The following is a 14372-nucleotide window of genomic DNA, read 5'->3' on the forward strand; positions in this document are numbered from 1 at the left end:
TAAAAAGATGTGTTATTATACACCAAAGCCATGGTTATAAAAGTTTATGTTGTTTGCCAAAAAAAAGTATGGTCGACCTACTTTTAGACTTTATATATTTGGTTGTCCTAATTAAATTATAGTTTTATACTCTGTATATCTTATCTTATCTTAATAATATATATATCCCGCTTGGAACTACTAAAAATAAGAACATAAATGATAAATCTCTATAAGAAATCGATTTCGAGGAGGGTAAAAAAATCAATTCAATCCTAAAATGACTATAAATCAATTCTTTAATTTTCACAAAAATAGAACCGGTTCTTCTTATAAAATTGATCTCTATACCGGACAATATAAACCATTTTTAATAGAAAATCATTTATAAACTTTAACAACTCATTTTCTTTAAATTATGTCTTATATACATACTCCTTTTGTCATCGTTTTACTTTTTGTTAAATTTAAAATATAACAATGAATTATCTAAGGCATTCGTTTAATGTTGTTATATATATATATTACTTCATATAATTAACTAACAAACTAATTATTATATTTATTGTTAAATTATCAATAATAAAAGAGACGTAATTGAAACTTTAATAATTTTTTATTGTTATATAGTGTAGTGAAAATAGTTTTGAGAGAAACAAAAATAATAAAGTGGACAATTTTTATGGAACGACCGGAAAGTCATTTCATATAACTCGATCAAATATCAAAACCTTCAGAGTATCCCTCCGCCAATTACTTTCCACGTCTCCCTCATTCACCATCTACCACCACACCCACCATTCTTTCACTACTCACATTTGCCATCACCATCATCGGTGAACATAAAAGACAAAATTCAAGGATAAAGTTAGTAATAAAAAAGGTAATTCTCTTTTATCTTTCAGTTAATTCAAATTTTGATATCAATTACAAAAAAAAAAAATTTATTAGATGGAAATGTCTTTTGATTGGATGAGATTGAATAAAATATTTAATGTTAATTCGCCTCGAGAGTCTCACGTACGGTTCTTTTGAGAAGGTTGTGATACACTGATACCACCACCTATCAGGAAGATGTCTATATTATTTGCTTGAGTTTTTTTTTCAACCAATAAGAAATTTGACGTCTACAAATTCAAGTGTTCAGAAAATCTATACATAAGAAAGAGGCTAAAAATAAATATGTAGGGGGTTCTAAAATCATCATGTCTCAGGCTCAAACTTTACTAGCAGTTTATCTTGGGTAGTCAGGAAAAAAGTTAGTATGTTCACGTGAGAATTCGATTCGACTGCATACATGTAAGTAATATTACTGGCCCTCTTGGGTTCATGAAAAACTACAAAGTTTACTTTATTAAATAAATATTAATATTAATAGGTTGCAAACGAAATGTAGTGTAGATTGTTTAGTACAAAAGGAATACTATATTAAGGGTATCCATATGAAAAAGGCATGAGGCTTAGATACTACATATTCAGACTTCAGTCATGGTTAAACGGTTAAAGGATCTAAAACAAGCAATTTATTTAATCTTATCTATATGTAACTTTCATACTCACAAATAAGGAAAATAGTAAGCTGGAATCGCAACAAAAATGTGACATATAAAGACATTAGTACCTACATACACATACATGTTCGCATACGTATACATCTGACTTACGGAGTTTTAGGTTATATATACGGAGTAATACACATGTGAACACTTCATATCATATATCATATATCATATATAAACATAAAATTAAAAACATTATATATAAAAAGCCATGTTCTAGGTCACATAACTCTTTTCTTTCTAAAATAAGATCCTTTAGGGAGGACGGAAGTCCTCGCAATAGGTCCAAATATCCATATAATAGGTTTACTGCGGATTGGGCTACACATATTCTAATATACCGTCTAACAAAAACAAGTCCTCACAATAGAGCTCACACTATTGTGAAAATGCCCACACAATAATTCATTTAATATTTATAAAAAGGAAAAAGAGATGGTAAATATCTATTGCGGGGACAATGTCCTCATAATAGATCATATATATATATATATATATATATATATATATATATATATATATATATATATATATATATATATATATATATATATATATATAAACTTCGATTATCTTTAACTAATAGAGCCCCAAAGGAGAACGACGGTCAAAACTGATAGAGGAAGAAGTAGATGAGAAGATGGAGGAAGAGAGGTAAAGACCTGGGCCACCGCCGAGAAGCTGATGGCCGGAGTTGGAGGTATGGAAGGAGGGAGGCCAAAATTTGAAAATACGTACTGGGAAAGTCTGTGAAAGAGAGGTGTTTTAGTGTGGACCATCACCATTCTTCTTTTTTCTTGGCAAAAAACATAAATAAACCAGAAAGTCTATAAGAGTTACAATATTGAGTCAGACCTGAGAATCTGAGTGATAAATCTGACGATCTATTTGACCAACAATTGAAACCATGCCCTATTGCAAGTTTGCAACACAAACCAGTTCATAAATACAAATATATTAAAAAAACCAACTTGTAAAACAACAAATGAAATCCCCTTAAGAAAATAAACTTTAACTACAACGATGCTGAGACAACTTTGTACGCATCCATCTAATAACCAAAAACACCTACTCAATAGCCACCGCAAACCAACAACTAAACCCGAACAAGGGGTCACCCTAAAACAACGTCAAACAACCCGCAGAGTCGCAAACACAGTCTCGGGCAAAACCTACAGAAACAAACTTTGGAGCAGACCCAGATAAAACAGAAACTATGGGGAAAGAAACTGTAGAACGGATACCGGAAGAGTATCCTTGAAACCCACGAGACACAACCGCAAGTAGGGCCACAAAATCACGAATCCGGAAAAGAAGTAGCGTTTGGAGGAAGAGCAGCGACACAAGGCAAAGCGTGAAGGAACGAAGATTCAAAATCAACAAAGCCAAGCAAGAAAGGAGCACGAAGCAGGCCAAGCTATCTCTAATGAAATCCAATCCACAAGAACCAAAGTCTGGCAGCCCAAGTCGCCGGTTGAAAGCCGAGAACATGAATCAACAACAAGAATCGGCTCAAAGACCACAACACATGGTGTGTTGGGAAACTAACCAAAAATCTAGAACACGGAAACCTGTTGTTGATCCGATAAGATTCTGGCCACAAAAATCAGCATTCCGGCCAAACTACCTCATCACAGGTGAAACTAGCCTAACGTCAATCAACCATACAACAGACGAGAAGCACAAAGAAATCTTGCAAGATTATTTTTTCCGGTGACAAGTAAGAATGCGTTACCATCTCAGACAAGAAGTACAAAGAAATTAGGTCCTTTAAAACCCAACAGACAAGCAAAAACCGGTGAAAACTCCAGCCTAAGATCCAGTGATGTAGCAACACCGGTTGAAGAAGATGAAACGCGAACTCTGGCGAATTAACGAGAAAGCAAAGCACCAACGTCAGACTCCCAAGCCAACATAGAATACACGTGAAACATCACCGTATTCGGCGTCTGTGATGGGGCCGGAGGAATAAGCGAAGCATCAAAAACCCAAGAAGAATAATGATTTGGTGGAAGGAAACTAGAACAAAGAAACGAGTGTAGGAGACGAAGAGAGAGAACCCGGACCACCGGAAAACGTGAAAAAAAAGAGCGGGATAAGGGTTATTGAAATCTTGGAAACCGTGATGGAGAGAACTGTGTGCCTGTTTTTCAGTTTGGAGTTCAGAACTCCATCACCATTCTTAGGAATCCAAATACGTTAATGATGGTGGGATAACAATAACAATGAGATTTATATTAAAGGTAATAATTTTCTTGTAGCTAAATGAGACCAAATTTAATCTCAAGCAATGCCTCAAGAACCAATGTCAACAGACAAGAACAATTTCTTATTTTCTCCAATAGAAAAAAATATATATACATTATTTATTGCAAACATAATAATGATATTAGTTGGCAATGTACACTCTCAGAACCCATCTCAAAAAGATGGTTTTTTCCACATTTACCTGAGGGCTGTACAATTAAAAAGAATACAAGATCTATCATATACATATTCATATCATACCATCATCATCATCAACAACATCATCATAACCTTATTGTATAGTAGGGTACAAAAAAGAATCATCAGGAGAGTATCTCATCTCAATTCAACCATCTATGGCATCAACAGGAACTGATGTTTCCCTATTCAGAGCTTCGCGAACCAAGCTCCCTGCGCACAAGCCGTTGCTCGTGCTAATAAATCTTTCACCGAAGCCAGACGTCTCTCTTTGTCCTTCGTTTAAAGAAATCGATGCAAAATGTGTTCCCGAAGCAAACGACTTAAGTAAACGATCATGATCATCATCATCATCATCATCATTATCTTTACGTTCTCTCAACGAATTAATATCTTCTCGTTTACCAGCTTTTCCCATAACGCCTAATTGTTTATCTCTAATCTCCCTTAACTCCATTTGATATTTCGCCTTAAGCCATCTCAATTCCTGTCTAATCTCATGTTCATAATCATCTGCGTAATCAGTAGTCTCGGTTTCATCCAGTACACCTAACTTCACACCCTTCCCATATTCTTTCTCTACAGGTTCATCTTCAGTACATGACTGATATTCGCTTGGAACTTCATGGTGGGCCCACATATCAGAATATTGTAATCCATCAGATTGACTAGAAACAACCGGTGCACCTTCTGTTACACATTGTTCTGAACCATCGAACTCATACGTTATTTCTTCGAACCGTCCATGAATGGCCCCGCCACAATGGTGTCGTGAACAGTGAAGTAGGTTTTTTGATTGGCTGCTTTTTGTAGATAAGTAGTTGACTCGGGACCCGTTTGATGCGCAACTTTGACAGTAATCGTTGTTTTCGTGATGAGGACTTTCTGTTAATGACCCGTTTTTCCATTCGGGTACTAAACAAGATATTTCACCGTCGATCATGTCGGAAATTTTATGGACATCTTGATTGGTGATATCCAACTCGAAAACCATTTCATTTGCGACACTGAATGCTGTGTCGGATTCAATGTCAAATGGAAAGTAAATATTGCGAATACGTCCTGCAATGGATAGTCATGAATAAACAATTATAACACTATCACTATTTGATTTAATTGTTACCAATAACAAAAATTACAAGGTTTTCTACACTGTCATAACAAGGAGTTTTCTAATGACAACCCTTAGTGTTGTCGTTAACGTGCATAAATTCATTGTACATTTGAATAACCGCCATAAAAAGGTCAATCTCAAATGCTATGTACAATATAATTATGCACGTTAACGACAAGCCTAAGGGCTATCTTTAGCAAAATGGATTTCGCTAATGATAGCCCTTAGAGCCGTCGTTAACGTGCATAAATTCATTGTACATTTGAATAAGCGCTCCATAAGGAAGTCAATTTCAACTGCTATGTACAATATAATTATGCACGTTAACTGACAGCCCTAAGGGCTATCGTTAGCAAAATCCATATAAGGTTAACGACAGCCCTAAGGACTATCGTTAGCAAAATCCATATAAATATGGTGAACATACCTTCTCGATCTGCGATTCTTAATCTTAAGAAGATGCTGTCATCTTCTCCCCTTCTACCCTTGATAGAAATATTAACATCTTCAATATGGTCTTCTTCATGGGTTGAAAATATTTCAAATTCATTTGTTTCTGATCCATAACTAACATAATTCGAGTAGTTATCGGCTGGTGGGCCATTGGTAAGAAGATGAGTATTCCAATAATCAATTGGCCTTAAATCATAACCATAATCATCATCAGGCTGAAGAAACGAGTCTTTAAGTAGCTCTTTTGCTGTAAACCTTAAAGAAACAGTAACTAGACATTTCTCCACAAATTCTCGCACTTCAGGGTCCTTAACTTTATACAAAGCATCCGGCTTTTTACCCTAATTATAAAAAATAAAAATAAAAATACTTTTTACAAAACACTCATATGTGAAAATTGAATTTGAAGACACGTTACATGATATTATTGAGTTCATACTGAAATAACTTTCTTGTAGATCTGAGCCGGATGGGTGCATTCGCTATACGGATATTCAAATGTGACCATTTCCAAAATGCACATGCCAAATGCATAAATGTCAACCAATTCATTGTATTCCTCCGCGTAAACTTCAGGAGCCATAAACTCTGGTGTTCCTGAAAAAAAAATGAAGTTACCAATTACCACTAGTCTCTATAATTAGCATTTAATCGAGTAATAATTAAAACCTACCAAAATTTGACATTGCGACATTCATCAAGTTAAACACTTTAGAGGTGTACTTGGTTAAAGCGATTTTAATGATCAGTCAATACATTTGCTGAGATTATAACAAGTTTATTAGGTTTGAATCGCGCTTAAGGTAAAGACTACTTAAATAATTTAGTGGCGGTTGCAAGAGAACCTAAGTATCTAAATTTTAACCCCTTATATTTTCTGTCGACCTATTTTCAGATCCAAAGGAAAAAGACAACCCCTCTAGTCATATAATCTTATTTTGCATAACTTGTCAAACAATCTACTTTGTTTATTTATGATCATATAACGAATCTCAAAGCACATCAAAAATATTCTTGAAATTTTAGGTACGATATGGGAACTTACCGACACAACGAGCAGCATGAAATTTACGAAGAATAGCAGCGAGGCCTAAATCGCCGATTTTGACTTCACCTTGATTCCCATTAACAAAAATATTGTCACATTTAAGATCTCTATGAATAACAGGGGGATCATGGCTATGAAGATAAAGTAAGCCTTTCAAGATCTGTCTACACCAATGTTTTATTGCTCTAATATTAACCCTTTTATGTCTCTGCCTATACCTAATCAAAATCAGTAATTCACCCAAAATCAATTTCACAACAAAAATTAAATAAAAATTTAAACTTTTTTAATGGATGAAGTAGCTTACTGTCTAAGAGTACCAGAAGTGAACATTTCAGTGACAAAATTCATGTTCCTGTTTGAAGTATCAACCCATGATGTGTAGAATTTCATAATGTTATTGTGTTTCAAAGTTTTAAGCAGATGAATTTCACAATAAAGCCTTTCAAGATCTTCAGGACTTTGCAGAAAATCATATAGTTTTACCTGATTCCATGCCACTTCTATTCCTTCATACTCATCAAAACCCCTATAACTATAACCCCACAAAAAAAAAAAAAAAGATCAAATTTTTATCAAGAATCAAGAAATAGTAATTTAAACAAAATAAAAATGAATAAATAAAACAAAAAGATTGTATATTTCTTACACTGTCTTTGAAGCACCCTTACCCAAAATCTCATTATACTGAAAAAGCAATAAACAAATCAAGAATCTTGCTAAAAAAAGAAATGTAAAAAAAAAAAAAAAAAAAGAGTTGGGATGAAGATTAGTTACCCTGCCATATCTTCCTGTAGGATCTACTTCAACAAATTCAGATTCGTCTGAATCAGCAATACCACTATTCATTCTAACTTTTTTACTTTACTTGAATCAATAAATAAAATCAACTATATTGGGGCAAATTTATGATTATTCATAATATATATACAAACATACAAATACATATACATATACATACTACATAAACATAAAATAAAAAGATAAAGTTGGAGCAACTAGTTTGCAGTTGTACTTTCAATTATTATGAGGGAGATCCAGATTGAGATTAGGATTGGATTCCTCCTCGTAGAGTCCATCACAAATCATAAAATAAATACTACTTCTAATAAATACGAGTAGTAATTTTAATTCATAAATTTATATTATATAATAATAATAATAATAATAATAATAATAATAATAATAATAATAATAATAACCTTTGACACAGTCTGGGCTTTCTGACTTTGTCCCTGGACGTGCTGTGGTTGATGCGGCTCGTCGGAAGCGGGTCAAGTACGAATCTAGCTGTCAGACGATTGGTTATGGTTTCATTCATTTCTCATTTTCTTCCCTTGGGGAATTAGAAAAGGATGCTGTTTCTTTGCTAAAGCGGGTTCAGAAGAGTTCGATGGCGCAAGATATTGGTGCCGGTGCTGCTGCTCATATTTTTACTAGGATAGGTTTTGCTATTGCTAGAGGTGTGAGGGCCCAGATTGTCTCTAGGCTCCCCACTAATTTTTTTGTAAGTTTTAATACTTTTAAGTTGATTATTATTATTATTATTATTATTATAATAATAATAATAATAATAATAATAATAATAATAATAATATAATAATAATAATAATAATAATAATAATAAAAATATATTATATATATTTTTTATTTTTTGTAAATATATAAATAAAATTTTAAATAAATAATAATTATAAGGAAAGATAAATGAGATATATTCAACAACGAGGCAAAAAGATTTCTAAAAAGGCAAGCACAAAAAAGTTGATTAAATTTTCAATATTTAAATTTGATTTTGATTTTTGGGGGCCCATAGACAGGCAGAAGCACAAAATATATGAAATTGTGTAATGTGTATACGTATAAAAATAATGTAATGACAAACCCACCCTCTCCCTTTCGTTTCTTGTGTCCTTTTTTGACTATCTTTCACGAGTCGGCCACACTCACACATGCATTTGTGCCTTTGTCTCCTCACATTATTTATCATTATTAATTAATTTTAAGGATTTGTCTAATGTGTGTTTAAGGAAATACAATTAGGGATAGCAATGATCATTCGATTTGATTCGATTCGATCCGATCCGATAAATATTCATCCGATCCGATCCGCTTAAAGCAGATATGAATGATTTAAATGGATAAATATTGAATATGGATATCAATATTGATGTTTATTGGATCGGATATGGATAACAATTTGCAATCCATGGATGAATTCGATTTCACCCAAAATGCTTAAATATATATACGTATAACATAAAAATATAGATATATCATTATAATTACTCACATTTTTTTTATAATATTTTAGTAACTATATACATATTCCTTTTACCTTTTTATTGTATTAAATTTTAATATGCAAGTCTTAATCTCGGGATATTTTTCTACATAGTTAATTGATATTTCGACCGACGTACCCTTAGAGATTATCATTTTTTCTTATATGCATGTTGTTTATTTGTTGTCATCATATTTTATAATATGTATATATATATAAACACAAGTTACGATACACTAGTCAGTTTAGTGATTTCGAGCTTCTAGGTTATATACGTTATGACTTATTTTTAACTAATTATATAATTTTATAACAAACTATGACTTTTATTAGTATTAAGTTGAAAAGAAATCTAACGATGAATTATCCAGTGGATATCCATTAACCCGATTAATCCATCGGATATGGATATGGATGGACGAAACTTTGGTTGATAGATATGGATATGGATATGGATATGGATATGGATGAATTTTTTTTAATGAATATGGATGTGAAGATGGCGTAATCCGATCAATATCTGGTCATTCCTAAATACAATAAGAGCATTATTATATCTAAAATTATCTATTACATATTCCTTTTCCAAATTTACTCTCCATCGTATTGTAGTGACCCGAACTTTTTTCATGTTTATATATTAAATGAAATTAATATTTACATGATTAAATGTTTCCAACATTTTAAGCAATCAAACTTGTTAAAGACATGATTTATTGAAATGAGTTTATGCAGTCAATTGATCACCCAAATTGTCCGGCGATTCACGAACGTTAAGACTTGTAAAAACGATATGATAATATAGATAGAAATATATATATATATATATATATATATATATATATATATATATATATATATATATATATATATATATATATATATATATATATATATATATATATATATATTTAACATGATATTATGATGAGTAAGTATCTCACCAAGTACATTAACAATGAGTTATATACATAAAATGAAAGTAGTAAATTAAGAAACGCGAAACGATATATATAACGATTATCTTTATAACAACGTTTTAATTAAAATAAACACATATGTATTGTATTTAGATATGAACCCACTATGTTTAACATGATAAAATGATAATTAATTATATCATTAAGTGTATTAACAATGAACTACACAAGTAAGATAAGACTACAAACTTAAGGATTTCGAAACAATATATATATATATATATATATATGTAACGTTTATCGTTGTAATAGTATTTTAACATATATATATATATATATGATATTAAGATATGTTCATACACCATATTATCATGTTAACATAACAATTGAACATCTCATTTAAGTATAATAACAATGGATTAATTACATTTAACAAGATCGTTAACTTAAAGGTTTCAAAACAACACTTACATGTAACGACTAACGATGACTTAACGACTCAGTTAAAATGTATATACATGTACTGTTTTAAAATGTACTCATACACTTTTGAAAGACTTCAAGACATATAACAAAGTACTTCTACTTATCAAAAACGCTTACAATTGCGTTCTCGTTCAATTCCATCAACAATTTTACTCGTATGCACCCGTATTCATACCCGTACAATACACAGCTTCTAGATGTATTTACTATTGGTATATACACTCCAATGATCAGCTCTTAGCAGCCCTTGTGAGTCACCAACACATGTGGGAACCATCATTTAACATCTAGTATGAAATATCTCACAAAATTACAAACTAATGGAGCCTATATGGAGGCATGCAAGTTCACGTGAATGATACACTTCACAAACACACTCTCATTCAATTTTTATGCATCAAATTAATCTCTCTCAAACTCTCTCTTGATGTTCTAAGTGTTCTTCAGCCTTTCCTTCATAATCTAGCTCAATCTAGCTAACCTAGATCAACTTATAAAACAACTACTCAAGAACACATCAACAACACTTTCAAGTTTGCAAGCCTACTTCCAAGCTTTCTAATCCATTCCAAGTAATCATCTAAGATCAAGAAACCTTTGTTACTTACAGTAGGTTATCTTTCTAATTCAAGGTAATACTCATATTCAAACTTTGATTCAATTTATATAACTATAACAATCTTAATTCGAGTGATAATCTTACTTGAACTTGTTTTCGTGTCATGATTCTACTTCAAGAATTTTCAAGCCATCCAAGAATCCTTTGAAGCTAGATCAATTTTTGTCACTTCCAGTAGGTTTAACTACTAAACTTGAGGTAGTAATGATATTCATAACATCATTCGATTCATATATATATATATATATATATAATTATCTTATTCGAAGATTTGAACATGTAATCACTAGAACATAGTTTAGTTAATTCTAAACTTGTTCGCAAACAAAGTTAATCTGTGACGATCGCTCCAAATCCATATGGACGAACATGTCATTCATCGATTTCATTGCGAGGTATTTGACCTCTATATGATACATTTTGTAAACATTGCATTCTTTTGAAAAGACACACCATAAATGAATATTTAAATCAAAGGTTTTCGACATCTGATGATTTCTACATATAGACAATCACCGTAAATAATAGTTTACAATAGTACTTCCGTTGACAATGCAGTCAAAATAAGATACATGGTGATGATTTGGTGAATGCAACGTTTTCTTGAAAAATATGCCATGTAAGACTCCATGCACATAGCTTGTCTAACATATAAGCAAACAGCGGAAGACTTCTAGGAACCTGGGAATAAACATGCTTAAAAAGTGTCAACACAAAGGTTGGTGAGTTCATAGTTTTAATGTTACGCATAATTCGTATATAAAGGTGGACCACAAGATTTCAGTTGTTTCATCCAAAACGTTTATCAAAATATTCTACGAAATTGAGCACCCTGATAACTAAGCTTTAACGTTATAATAAGTACCCCTGTTTTAACATACATGCAACCAACATATACAATACACGCAATCCAACGTGTACTAAACTCAAATAGCATACGTCTGTTTTATAGTTCAGGCTAGGGTTTCTATACCTGGAACAGACGGGGATGTCAAGCCCTATGGATCCATATATAACTACTCGCGTCCACCAGTTCTTATAACCGGCAGTTACTAGTTACCAAAGCTAAGGGATTTTTGGTTCAAACTCGGTGTAGAATTTAGTATGTACTTGTATCCATTGCGTTTAAAATAAAGTGCATGTATTCTCAGCCCAAAAATATATATTGCAAAAACAATTAAAAAGGGAGCAAATGAAACTCACGTATCAATATTCTGGTTGATTATTGCAAGAAATGTATGCAGATGCAACGATAATAACAAACTCAAGTTTGGCCTTTAATTCACGAACAATACCCATAATTTCCTTAGCTAAATACCATTCGGAACTTGTTTCGAAAATCACCCGAGTATAACCCATCGTAGTATATAACAACTAAACTTGAATTAACCAAAATAAAAATGTACAGAGTATATTTGTATCAAGGTATATGTAACAACCCAAACCAAACCACGACAATTCCCGTTAAATTTCACAACATAAAAAAAAATTTCTGGTGCAGTTCATTTGCGCGGCGCGCCAGGTGGGTGCGCGGCGCGCCAAACCACCTGGACAGCCCGCTGTCCCCGGAAGTCAATTTAACGAAAATGTTTGACTAGTTCCCGACATTTTTAGCCAAAACGCTTTTAACCATAAATTCATATATATAAAACTAACACGTTTAATTAATAAAATTAAGTTTACGAAGCGGGGCCCACATCGACCCAAATTATCCTTTAAGTATCAAAATACAATTTTTGACCATAAGACTCTTAATACGAAACAAGGCCGAGCATGGAGATTGGGGATACGCTACCCAATCCTAAACAATCCAAAAGCAAGCCTCTAAAGCAACTATGCACGTCTTCTAGTCCTCGCGCTTACCCGAGCCACCATATCCGCATGCGATCTATAAAAAGAGTCAACAACGAGAGGGTAAGCTAATGCTTAGTGAATGATAACATACTACATACATATATATGTATAAAATGAATACGCCACACAAGACAAATACCGCATACCGAAGCATCCAAGTATAAAGCATCTACACTAAGCATACCGTACGATCTAAGCAACGAGCTAATGATACAACACAAATAAGAGTCCACCAACGACAAAGTGAACATCGCCAAATAGCTACACCCGGAGGGTTAGCTACAACACAACAACACATTAATATATAAACAATAATAATAATGCACAAGGTTAACCCCTTAACCTCAATCACACGAACATTGGCCGAACAACCCGAGCCTTGTGAATTCGCACAACCCGAAATTCACTTCTCAACCATAAGATGACCGAACAACCCGAGTCATCGTGAATCCGCACTACCCGAGATTCACTACCTCAAATAAGGTGACCGAACAACCCGAGTCACCATGAATCCGCACTACCCGAGATTCATTTCACAATACTAAAACCCACGGTCACGGGATTATAAAATCCACCACACAACCATATCAACCCTTCGCCATTAGGGTTATAACAACCAAATCACAACCAAGTGTGATAACGTGCACACAAACGTGTACTTCGCCAAAGATGGTCAACCAAGACGCACAAACGTGCCAATTGGACTCATACACAAGTCCTTCAAATCCACCTATATGTGAAGTGAGCTCTATAACCGAGAATCACTTCACCCGACCCGCACCCATCCTACACATACATATGCATATAGGATATTATCACTCACCTTGAAGTCTTGAAGAAAGCTTCCAAGTAAACCGCAACTCGCCGATGGAAAATACCTATTCCATTATCACAAATACCACAACACAATTAGATTGGATTCACAAATTAACCCAATTCGTCACTTAGTGCCATTTCGACCCAAATGCACTTCCAAGCACAAACCGTACCCAAACTAACCAATAATCACTAACACAAGTGAGAATGGTCCTAATATGCCAATTAAACCCGAACACAAGTGCCAAACACGTGTCATACCCATTTTGACACTTAAACCCTAATTTTGACCCATGAAGGTCAAAATCTCATCCTTTACAAGTTTTGACACCAAAACACATTTAACTTGGTTTAATACTTCAACTTAATCCATTTTAAGTTTATAAACCTCATTAAATCGCCAATCGGGTCATAGTCACCACCAAACCCTAATTTGACCCAAAGTCAAAGTTAGTCAACCAAACAACCTAAAATGGTTTCCAATACTTCCATAATCACTAACTTAAGTGATTAAACTCAAATTAAAGTTCTAAACATGGCCAATTAGTTCACCAACCCAAAATCCACCAACAATTAACAATAAACCCGATTACTAGCATCACTAAACCCATTTCATCACCAAAAAGGGTATTACAACAAATTAACTCAAAACCCTAACTTGAATATCAAATTAAATAGATGAAATTCGGAGTTTGAGCTTACCAATACTATCACCGTGTAGCCGAGAACGAAAGGAACAACTTTAAAACCCGAGACTTTGAACGATTCGAGCTTCTTCTTCACCAAAACCTCCAA

At 33.2% G+C, this 14372-nt stretch overlaps 1 protein-coding gene across 2 annotated transcripts; it reads right to left on the reverse strand.

Annotated features, from left to right (window-relative positions):
- Positions 1-3846: 3846 nt before the first annotated feature.
- LOC139886632 (probable serine/threonine-protein kinase WNK9) lies at positions 3847-7691 on the reverse strand. 2 transcript variants are annotated; one of them, XM_071870564.1, is made up of 8 exons: positions 7376-7423; positions 7248-7285; positions 7085-7133; positions 6906-6953; positions 6596-6816; positions 5990-6147; positions 5525-5891; positions 3847-5045 (listed from the first exon to the last, which is right to left on the reverse strand). In XM_071870564.1, the coding sequence occupies exons 4-8, from the start codon at positions 6947-6949 to the stop codon at positions 4132-4134; spliced, it is 1704 nt and encodes a 567-aa protein (XP_071726665.1). In that variant the 5' UTR covers positions 6950-6953; positions 7085-7133; positions 7248-7285; positions 7376-7423; the 3' UTR covers positions 3847-4131. The 2 variants fall into 2 exon arrangements, with proteins under 2 accessions (XP_071726665.1, XP_071726664.1); XM_071870563.1 differs by having other exon boundaries at positions 6906-7133; positions 7376-7691.
- Positions 7692-14372: the final 6681 nt, after the last annotated feature.

Source organism: Rutidosis leptorrhynchoides, chromosome 1 (assembly GCF_046630445.1).
Source record: "Rutidosis leptorrhynchoides isolate AG116_Rl617_1_P2 chromosome 1, CSIRO_AGI_Rlap_v1, whole genome shotgun sequence".
NCBI classification, from domain to species: domain Eukaryota; kingdom Viridiplantae; phylum Streptophyta; class Magnoliopsida; order Asterales; family Asteraceae; genus Rutidosis; species Rutidosis leptorrhynchoides.